The sequence below is a fragment of the Atta cephalotes genome (genome assembly GCF_000143395.1).
Source record: "Atta cephalotes unplaced genomic scaffold scaffold00015, whole genome shotgun sequence".
Taxonomy (NCBI): Eukaryota; Metazoa; Arthropoda; class Insecta; order Hymenoptera; family Formicidae; genus Atta; species Atta cephalotes.
Genome location: NW_012130079.1, coordinates 5,421,620 through 5,433,634, shown reverse-complemented (window position 1 = coordinate 5,433,634; position 12,015 = coordinate 5,421,620). Strand labels below are relative to the sequence as shown.

Here is a 12,015-nt window from a genome sequence, read left to right as displayed (position 1 = left end):
TAAGTTATATACTATATTCTACGTCTACGACGTTTAAACGTTTAAAACGTTTAAACGTAAAATAAAATAACTACTACTAACTAACACACACACACACACACACACACACACACACACACACACACACACACACACACAATGTATATCTATATATATATATATATACACCATTTGTCTTTATCTGCAGATTATATGAGTCCCTTAGTTGACAAGTAGCAAAAGTCCAAAATTAGGAAAAATGCATTTGTTATAGAAATAGAAAGTACTAAGAATGTTTGTTTTAGCTATCAATTTAATTAATTTTTATTTTGTTTTTATGTTTATAAAAAATAAAATCAATTTTACATCAAGTTATTGTAAATAAAGTTCATAAAAATATCTGGAATAGTGACTTAAGTCCAGCTTCTTTTACGGTCACTTTATTTATGATGTAAAATTGATTTTTACTTTTTATAAACATAAAAACAAAATAAAAGTAAATTAAATTAATATAGATAAAACAAACATTTTTAATACTTTCTACTTCTAACAAACGCATTTTTTCTAATTTTGAACTTATGTCACTTGTTAATTAAAGGGCTCATATGGTAGATTTTTCACACTTTATTTTTCATCTTTCATATTTTTTCTTCCAATAAAAAAAGGATTTTCGGGAGGATTTTTTTTTGTCCTTTGAATGAAAATCCTATATTTTTCGAAGCAAAATCATTTGAATTTTCTTCTTCTTAATCGTTCTTTCTTTTGGAAATTGCATTCTTTTCATACTGGTGAAATGTTTAAAAATCGAGAGACCTAGTTTCTTTTTTCTTCCATTACATCGCATAACTTTGCGATCGTAGCAGTTCTCGTTCGTGAGTTATCAGTATGGAATGTCGCAGTATCGAGAAATCTCGATTAAAAACTTCTCGATGTTGAGAGCAATCGTCTGTGTTATACATACTACGTTATATCTTCAGCAATTTTCTAGATATTTTTATCGTTTAAGTTTTAAAGTTTGCACTGAGACATATAACTATTACGTAACTAAAATATTTTCTTTTTTTTTTCTCGATAACTTTTAGCAAATATAAATTTGATATTCGCGCAGCATTAAAACGTGTCATCTGCTACCACTTTTATGGCAGTACAATTTAACCTTGTTTTACAGTACTCACATCTACACAGAATGAACAGATCATGAACTTTGAACCTGGCAATCGAGAAGGAGAAGAGCGTGTGGTGAGCTTAATCCTCTTTGCTTCCGATTCCGCGTGCAGATATAAGAGCGAGGAAGAGGAGGAGAATGCTCGCACGCGCACGCCCGCGTCATCGCGCTAATTGGCTGTCAGTATCGGCAGAAAGGAATTTCAAAGCTCAAAGCTTTGGATGTATACAACCGCGGAATTCCACACGAATAATCCAGCGCTTGGTCGGTCCATTTTTACACACATTGAGCTCTGAGAGATATAGAGAGAGGTATAAATGTTCGTGCAATAAACGCCTTGGGGTTTACGTTCCCGTCCGCGCGTTTCATTTTGTCGATTTAAAAAAATGCCGATCAAGAGGATCGCGGGAAAACAGCGTGGTATTTTACCATTCTATTTCCCTGGAATTAAGATTTATCTGTTTGTGTGCAACTCGACGTGCAATATAGTTCGAGCATTTTGATTTTATCGCAAGCACGATGATATTAAACGCTTACGGCGACAATACTAAGTGATACGAAAATACGTAATTTGTATTTATAATAACAATAATAATTGCTATAAAAATCTAGCCGGAAGCTTTAGCATCGAAGGAAAATTAATCAATTGTAAAAATCTTTTAGAAGATACAAATATTGGATGATATTGTATTTATATAAATAAATTATTATACTTTTAACGCTAATAAATATCATATATATTACTTTGAGATAATTTTGAATAATTTTCTAATAATATAAAATTATTATTTGTGCTAGCTTCTTAATTTTATCGTTGTTGATAAGAAAAGCAAGTAAGCCTTGAATATAATTTAACACGATATAGGTAGTGAAAGTAAGGGCTCATTGATGCCACCAGATTTGTACCTGCTATAATAGCAGGAATCGCTAAGGAAAGGGTCGGTCGATGACCTCGTGGCCATTGCGGCCGTGACACAAACGTAAGCAACTAGGAAAGGATAAAGGGGAAGACCCCTTTTGGACTATCCGATCATCTTCAATTTTATCCTTGCTGCACCAACGAAAAAAAATCGATCTTATTCCCCTCCAAGTATCCTCACATGACCAAAGATCCTTGCTAAGAATATACATTGGAATTCATATTCGGTCTTCGTAGCTGCTATTACTTTTTGTCACGGTTTCTGACATGGAAAAGCCGGAAGGGCTATCAATTCATGTTTAATAACTCTCGAAATGGATTCGTTTAGAATACATAAAATTCATGAAATTGCCCTCCCAGAAAGGACTTCTGATAACGAGATAAAAAAATATTCTTATCGCAATCCTATTCAGTATAAAATAAAATAAAATAATAAGATTAAATCGATAATTTTTATTTTCCTCCTTCGAATTAAATAAGATTGACTTATTGTGAATCTTGATTATCTTGAGATAAATAATAGTATATATATTTCAGTTTATATATTTTTACATTTAAATAGATCTTTAAACTGAAAAGAAAATCATTAAATCTTAATACATTTTTCTTTTAATAGTATCAAGTAAACATTTACTTACAGTAAATAAATATTTATTTATTGAATAAAAAAATGATTGTCAAATCAAATTAGTTTTTGTATCAAATAAATATATGTTTACATTTAATAAATATTTATTTAGAACTATTCAAACAATCATTTATTAAAATTTGCTATTATCGTTCAGTATTTGGCATGAAATCGTTGTCCAAGATTATTTTATTCTAGAATTAGAGTGAAAAGCTCATATATTTTTAAAAAAAATATAGACTATAGGTGTTTAAACAAGCTAAATTTATCAAAGTTCATAAAGATAAAAATCAACATGATAGAAATAATAACGTCATATATAAATTAAATTGTAATAACTGTGATGCTTTTTACGTTGGCCAAACGAAGAGACAATTACAGACAAGAATTAAAGAACATCGCAATAATATAAAATTAGACCAGTCCAAACACTTAGTAATTTCGAAATATAATATATCACCGAAACCAATCATAATTTTAATTGGGAAAATGTTAGTATTCTTGATTTTGAAAAGAACTATCGCAAAAAAATTGTTTCTGAAATGATATATATTAAAGAATAAAACGGTTTAAATTTAATGAAAGATACTGAATTATTGGACATCTCTTATTTTAATATACTTGACGATATACGCGAACATAAATTGTCATAGTTTTGAACAGACTTCTTTTTACATTCGATTTTATTGACTTACTTTTATTTAACCTACACATTACATCAGTTTTTAAACAAGAAACAATCAACTTCTAATTTTTATGTACCAGATCTCTGTTTGAGAATTTTAATTACTGTATTTTATATAAATTAACATAAGTTATGTATTTTGATCCTGTACTCATTCATAATTAATTATATTAATTAATTATATTACTTTAATACATCTTCTCGCATTCTACAAAATATAAAATATTCGTAAATGCATTCTCAAATCGTTTAATGCAAGTCTGCGACAAACTGGATTCTCGATTTCAACCGATGAATTTAGTAAAATTATTTTATCGAGAGACACCATGTGTCTCCTGTTGACCGAAGTATTTTAATCTTCTTATCTTTTTGTAATCTTAACACATTTTGATGTTCGATTTCTTTATATTGACATTTCACCACTAATGATTTAAAAAAAAATTTCATTCATTATATTCGTTATTTAGTTTGTTAATTTAATATTGTATTTCTGCGTTTTAACACTGAAGAAGGCTTCGTAAGCCGAAACATTTGTTTATATTATATAGTATTTATATTCTTATGCTATTTGTATTAATTTAAAGTTCTAATTATAAGCCTAATAATATAGTTCGAAACAAGCCACAATATTGTTTAATTTTATTCTAGATTTAAGACTTTTCCATTTAAGAGTAAAATATTTCTGGCAATAAATTTAATCGGTTTTGTATTAATTCTATTTTATGATAGATAAAGAGTAACATCATTACATTCGGAAATATTTTCTATGGGTATGACATATTGAAAATATTCTAATATTTTAGAGGAGAACAACACAGCTTTAGTTTTATTTCGGTTTTATATCGAGAAATAAATTATTGTCGGAAGACAGGGTACAGAGTATATTGCGAATAGAGTAATCAATGAATATTGCGTATAAATTCATCGAATGTTCCATATACCGGTCTTCGTCGGTCTGTCGAATCTACTTTTTTCCGTTGAGCATTATACTTGACTTGGCAATTTTCCAAAGAATTGCGTGGTCGTTGCATTGCTTTGTACCATTCTCCGTATACAATCGTTTTCCAAAACGAGACAAGGGAAAACGCCTTGATTTTTATTTATTCTCTATCTTTATGTGTTATATTTTCTAAAAAGTTCAAGGATAGAATAAAATAAATGTCAGATTCTAAGGAAGATGTCTATGGCAATGAAAATATTATATTTTGCACGATGACTTTTGCAAGAGAAGCAATGATTTCTTCAAGCATGCATTTGAAGATGTCGAGAAGTTTAGTAAGAGACCCTCTGTTTCCTATTGTGCTCAGTTGTGGCAGCCCTTCTATTGTTAAAACATTAATTCACTTTTCAATTCACTGTGGAGGTCAGAATTCCGTTAGATATAATTTTCTCATTCAAATATGTTATGTCTCTGAAATAGACTAAAGCGAAAAGCTTTTACTTTATTTTTATTTATATATTGGCAGGAATAAATTTAAACATTGGAATGTTCCAATAATATAATTAATAGCCTTATGATTATTTGTATTGTTTATATAAATACATGCAGTTATCGCAAATAAATATTTTAGGGGTAGAGATTATTAAATTCTCTCTCTCTCTCTCTCTCTCTCTCTCTCTCATTGAAAAATATTGCCTCATTTATGCCCTTGTTACACAAATACTTTATACTTATCAGATTATCTTTTCAAGCGATAGAAAACTTATTGTTAAATATTAATTCGAATTTTAATCCACAGAAATTTTTGATAAGCATTAAAAACGATGCGTCATATAGTGTTAATTATTCGCGCTTTAAATTTAGCTTATACCGGTTTTCATGTTTGGAAACAAATCAATTTTACAGAACTTAATCAATCGGATAGATAATAATTGTTGTTTTCGATGTACACTGGGAGAGAAAATTAGAAAGCTCATTAACTCTCAGATAATTAAATTATAATTTTAGCCTCGCAAATATAATATACCTTTGGATATATTATTATAGATATATTATTGTATTTAATAATCCATATCATACTGTGCTTTGCGGCACTGTATTCTTGAATGAATCAACGGTTGTCTATTTCGTCTTTTTAATGGATCCTGCATTATTTCCTTGCGAGATATTGGTTGATATCGGATATCCCTCGTGACGTATCGGCTGTCGATTATCAGAATGAGATCGCAAAATGCGTCGGCGACACGCGCCGTTCCTTCAACAGCAGACATCAGAATTTTCCAAATATAATTAATGTATCTCAAAATAGTAATTTCTTATTAATAATTGTACATATATATCGATTGTCGGATTCACGAGCGACTGGATGCTGCGTCAAATTAGAAAATCGATACGACCTGCATTTTATGTTGCTGCGAGATTTATTTTTATTTCCAATATATAAAGGAAATTTCTTTTTCTCTCTACTTTTTAAGTTAGAACTATTCTGTCCACTTTAAGCGGAAAAAGTTTATAGAAAACTAGTTTTAGAAAGAAATTTCGACAGCTAAAGAAGAGATAAAATATTTTCTTTTGCTTTTATTAATATGTTCTAAATAGTTAATAAATTCTTGAAAGTAAAAGATTTACAATAAATTTATGTAGTATATTTATAAATATTTTATTTTATACTAAAAACAAAATGTCGTAGCTGATTATATAAAAGTATATGAAAACGTTTATGAATATAAAAATCTGTATACATATACATATATACAGGGAATCTCAGAATGACCGTCAAATATTTTGTGCGTAGAGCGGACTAAATTGGGTCGGAAAATCTACCATTTTGCAATTTTCGCAAAAAACAATATGTTAATTGCTAAATATCACCGAATATTAATTCTAAATATTTTTTTACCCTGGTACTATCAACTTTACAGAAAAATAGCAGAGACAAAAATTGTTTATTCTTTTCTCATAGAATTCTGAGAATTTTTTTCAGAATTTTTTAATACCGCATTTTCTCATGTTGGTAAAAATAGTTTTGCCAACAAGAAAATGCAGTAAAAAATTGATAAAAGATTCTTTAGAATTCTATGAGAAGAAAATAAACAATTTTTGTCTCTTGCTATTTTTCTGTAAAGTTGATAGTATCAGGATAAAAAATTATTGAAAATATACCAATACCAATATTCGGCGATATTTAGCAATTAATATCTCGTTAACTATTGCGAAAATTGCAAAATGGGTAGAGAACTTCCGACTTACAATTAGTAAATCCGTTCTACCTGCACACGAAATATTTGGCGATCATTCTGAGACACGCTGTATATTTAGAAGTACATTTCAAAGAATTAAATTATAAATACTTTCAAGGCAAAATCCAATTATAACTACGACATGATTAAAATGTATGTAAGAAGTTAGCTCTTTATTCGGTCTTATACATAAATGATTTGATGTGTATTTTTAATAGCTTGTTAAATTCTATACAATACAATAATATTGTAATACATTCTACAGAAAGCAATCATTAAAAAAGACGGGAAGAATATAATTGGATTCTGACGCGATTCTCTTTGCTATCACGTATTGAACGATTTACGTATTCACTGCATATTGAATGACGCACTGAATACATAGCAAATTAATAACCACTTGCAATTATACGAAACAACAATTCCATTAATGCTAATGAATTTTACGGGAAGCCCTCGATGTAAAGCATTTATTTTATTGAAATTTCATCGTAGTTGTAATTTTTATTCAAATATTTGTTTGTTGCATGTTTGGACATCTATGGTACTTCAGTAAACAATAATATTCGTTTAATCCAGAATCGATCGAGAAACTGCTATAACAGGAAGTTTAATTGTTTCTATTGTACCGTCGATTTGATCTTTCATGAATAGCAGCGCTCTGAAACTGTTATTTGAAATAGAGCAGATTTTTTTATTCAGAATAAATGTTCTTCAAGAAGATCAAATAAGGTTTCAAGATATGCATGGAATAAATTTATGCAATAAAAAGATTGAACCGTGACTACATAGGTTAAAGGTTAAATATATCAATAAATAGCAGAATTTCCAATTAACTTTCTTTAGTTAGTTCGTCGTGTATCTTGTCTTGACATAAAAAGATTAAATTTTAATCTGAATTCAATTTTAAGTATCAAGTACTTAATATTATAGCTTACAATTATTATTTATACCTTTATTCTTGAAGAATATAAATATCTACATTTATGTTTTAATTTTAGAATTAACCTGACTATGTATGCATTGTCTGCTTAAGAAAACTGAACTTTAAATCTCTTTTGAGAAGAACATCTTGCTATTCTATATCATCCCTTCTTCATAAGCTTGTTTCCTCACGTCTCGTGAAATAGCACTTTGCAGAAAAGCAGAGACGCTGTCCTAACGTTTGTCCACCTCGGGATCACGGAAACGGAAATTACGAGTGAGAAAAAAGGAATATTAATGGGGTTTCTCTTCCGCGCCGTCTGCGGGATTTGTTATGTGAAAACGTAAAACCATTTTCGTCGGAAAGAAAACGAAATCGGGGGAAACAAAGTCTTCTCCATGAAGGGTGATTCGGCGGGGGGAGGAGAGAAGAAGGGCGCAACACGAAAGTTGCAAATGGGCAAAGTTACGCGGCGATGGCGGAAGGGGTTGGGGGACTTTCTGTGTAAGTAACCGAGCTTGCGAGTTGTGCTTTCGAATAAAGCTCCAGTCTAACGATCGGGCAGCGTGCGTGCTTGGAAAAGAAATCGTAAGTCCTGCACCTGCTCCTGGCAATTTTTATTGCCATCTGGATTACATTTGATTGACCTGCTATTTTCTTCTGTGCGTCGTATAATGAATGTTCCATAAAAATATAAAATTAAAATGGCAGAGATATGAGAGGCACAGTAAAGTTCTTCTATTCTGATAAACTTTTCACAATGTAAAATGAAAAAAAATTGACAGTACGAGAGGATTATATCTTTTTAATACTTCAACTTTTAATTAAATGATAATCCCACATATTTGCGCTTTTCCTATTTTTAATATTAAATAATAATTTAGCAAGTAAAACTTAAATTATTAATACTAACAATACGATAATAATAACAATGCTCTATGAACAAGATCCATCTATAATAGTCTATATGACAGACGTAAGCATTCCATTTTTCGTAATATCGTTCAAACGGATGAAAGCCTCGAGGAATTTCGCGCTGCCTCAATGTCAACCTCAAAAGTTATTACGCGATGGATCCATTTGACCCAGATTCGTAATTCTCCGGAAAGTTGGTCGTGCCGTCGAATCAATCCATAGATTCGCGAACGAGATCGGTCCGAGCCTGACGGATAAATCGATTTTGATAAAATGCCGCGAAATTAAACCTGGGTCGCGCTCGATATTTCTGGCGCTTTTGTCACATGATAACGCTAAGCGGATTGCGAGCGAACTTACTCACACATTGTGAAAATGCGCGCAATGGAACGGATTAAAAACTAAAATGATCACGAGGAAAAAGTTTGTAAAAAATTGAATAAGCCAGAATAAAATTGAAACTGTGTATAAAAATGTGTATCCGAAAAGTTGCAGCATTGCAAGAGAGGAATTATGTTCGGTGAGAAATAAAACTGTCAACAAAAGAGAAGTGCTATTAAAATAACAAAGATGCTAAAAGAATATCCTATAAATATTGTGAATATTTTAGACTAATAAAACGCAATTTTTAAATATAGTGTTTTTTTTTTTTAATTTATTTTTATGGTGAAGTTAAATAATTTGAACGATATTATATCGCTATATATTTGATATGATTATATTGAGAGGAAAAATATAACTACTATAATTTAACTAAGAAATAGTTGTTTTATTGAGACAACTATATATTCACAGTTGTTTTAATATGCAAATATAATATTAGGCTATTAATAATAATCATGTACATTATTTGAGAATCTTTAATTTTTCTTAATATATCTTTTTAAATTATTATTACCATAAATAGTAAATTAATTAAAAAAAGAATTATATTGCGATTATATTTAAAATTATCAATCATATCATTATTATCATAATTATCATAATTTACAGTAAATACTTTTTCATGTTTAAGAGAATTGATATTTGTGACTATAATTGCATGATGAAATAGTTATGATTAGAAGCTCCATTTTTATTATTGCTATGTTACACATGTACAGTTATTATCACATGTAGCAATAATAAAACTGGAACTTCTAATCATAACTACTTTATCATGCAATTATAGTCATAAATACCAAACACTTTTATTTTAGTGTTATATCCGTTATATTAGATCGAAGTATTCGATATAAAAAGAAAATAAAAAAAGCCGAAACTGCAACTGTGACGTTCCGCACTGATTACATTCAGCGCAGGATAAATGTTGCGGTCGTATGGCTCATATATGTGCGAACACACAGAAGGAAATTGCCTCGGGAGAACTTATTGACCCGTATTTCATAATAAAAGCCAACATTACAATTGATTTGTGACGTAGCCGTTGCCGTATTGCACAGGTAGGACATCACGTTGCAGCGTTTTGCTATAATAATCTCGCGTGCTCGCAGCCTTTAAAGATTTACGAAAACTTGTTGCACAGGTATAACTCGAACTCTCATGTTATTTCCATGAAGGCGCTATATATAATAATTAGAAAATCATACATGAAACGTGAGAAACGAGCGTTTTCAAATTTTAAAAATTTTCGAGGGTTTTATTCTATGAATACATTCTTCTCAGCCTAAATATTTTTCATTCTAAAAAGAATGCATTGATTAATTTAATAACAAATTTATTTTATTCATACAGTGAAAAAAAAATTATTGCAGCAAATTAAATAGTAAAATATAGCATAGCATTTTTAATTGGCTGCAGCAGCCAATTTTTAATTGCAGCAGCCAATTAAAAATGCTATATCATATTTTACCATCTAATTTGCTGCAGCAGCCAATCTTTTTTTTTCTATTTTTTAAAATCGGAGAATTGAGTTTCTTCTACAGTTTTATACTGCATATTGAGATATGGACGAGTCTCGTGATCTATGATGAAACGCTCCGGATTCTTCCCTCTCTTTATGTCGGAAATCCGCGCATAGGCGGGTTAAAGGAGCGCCGTCGTGTCTCGCACTGTGTTTATTCCCACGTCTCTCGCGGTTTTTCGCCGATCGCGGGTGCAAAGACGCGGCCCTCCCACGTTGCACTCCGAGAATCTCGCCGCACATCCCTCGGTATTCCGGATGCACGATACATCGGGCGCATTCGCGGGAAATTTGTGGGCGACGTGTCGAGTATGTTCTTGGATACGTCGCGTCAGCCGGGAATGCCGTCGCTGGTAATTCCTCGCGAGAAACGTCTCTCGACGTGCACCCTGTGAAAATGACATCTTTCCCTTCAGTTTTTTCTTCCCCGATTTTGCACCAAATTGCATTCGCAATGCGTTCGCAACATTAAACGCCAGCTAACTCTCTGATATCGTTCGTGTAATAAATTCGCGAGCGAACGTGACCGATTACATTGCATGCGGAACGATTCTAGGACGAGTCACACTGCAACTAAGTTTAAAAATACCTATCCCTTCCTGAAACTGATACTTTCGCGAATGCTAATTTGTATTCCTTTAATGCCGCATCCGGTGTTAGGTCTAAAACGCTTGAAGCTTTAATTTTAGAAAATACGATAGTGCCAACATTTCTGAATATTTTCTAATATTATCACTGTTTTATTTTTACAGCTTCAATCGTCGGTGGTTCCAGCGGCACACAGTGGTTCGTTCACGAGCTCCAAGGGACAAGAATATTTTTTGGCGGTAAAGGTACGTCTTATTTATTAATACAATTACAAAATGGAAAAACATTGATAAATTTTAAATCAATCTCTCTCAATAATATAGTCGAGTTGAAATTAATTTAATTTGAGTTTTTATATTTTGAAGACTCGAACGGTTCATTGTTAGATATTATTAAAGGAACAATGGCAACTCCTTGATATATTAAATGATATTTTGTTACTTTTAATCTTTTCCATATCAAAATGTATTAAAATGTAAATTAATCTTTTTCTGTAGTTAGTTTCAAAGTAAACAACATTCATATTAAGGTATGCCTAATAATAATAAACTTAATAATAATAAACTAAATTTGAATCAAATATAATATTTGAGTTAAATTATTCCGTTGTTTAAATTAACGACATATTAAATAAGAGCGATCTATTAAATAATTAAAAAGAAGTCAAATTGAATATAATTTGACGTTATGAATTTAACAGTACATCTATTACACTGAACCCTTCGTTACATCGAATCCTTCAATTCTCATCTTTGATATCGTTATTGCTTTTGGCAATCTTTATCTTTTGACACGATAAATGCGCACGAACGAAATATGCCAGAAGATAGCAAACAGAATAATATTATGTGACATAAAGACTTTGCCGAGATAGATAAGAACTTCCATATTTTCTCCGTCTCTTGATGGAGGAAATACTCCTTTCAAATATGTGAAGAGAAATGTTTGCGAACAAAGGAAAAACGTTTTCCATGTTCGTGATGGTAACGTTACGAGTGTGCGGGGGTAACATAAATCTCGATATCTTTTAGTTAACAATTGACAAAGCAAGAAGAATTCTGCTACCATCGTTGTTATTGCTATCATCGGTATTATTTACAGTTTATAGTCAGTTTATTCATTTATTTT

At 30.9% G+C, this 12,015-nt stretch overlaps 1 protein-coding gene across 1 annotated transcript in view; it reads left to right on the top strand.

Moving 5' to 3' along the window:
• Positions 1–12,015, top strand: part of LOC105618119 — a 69,726-nt gene that overhangs the window by 40,598 nt on the left and 17,113 nt on the right. Inside the window, exon 2 of the mRNA XM_012199659.1 lies at positions 11,052–11,132. Within this exon, the coding sequence (XP_012055049.1) occupies positions 11,052–11,132 (81 nt within the window). The remainder of the gene's footprint in view (positions 1–11,051; positions 11,133–12,015) is intronic.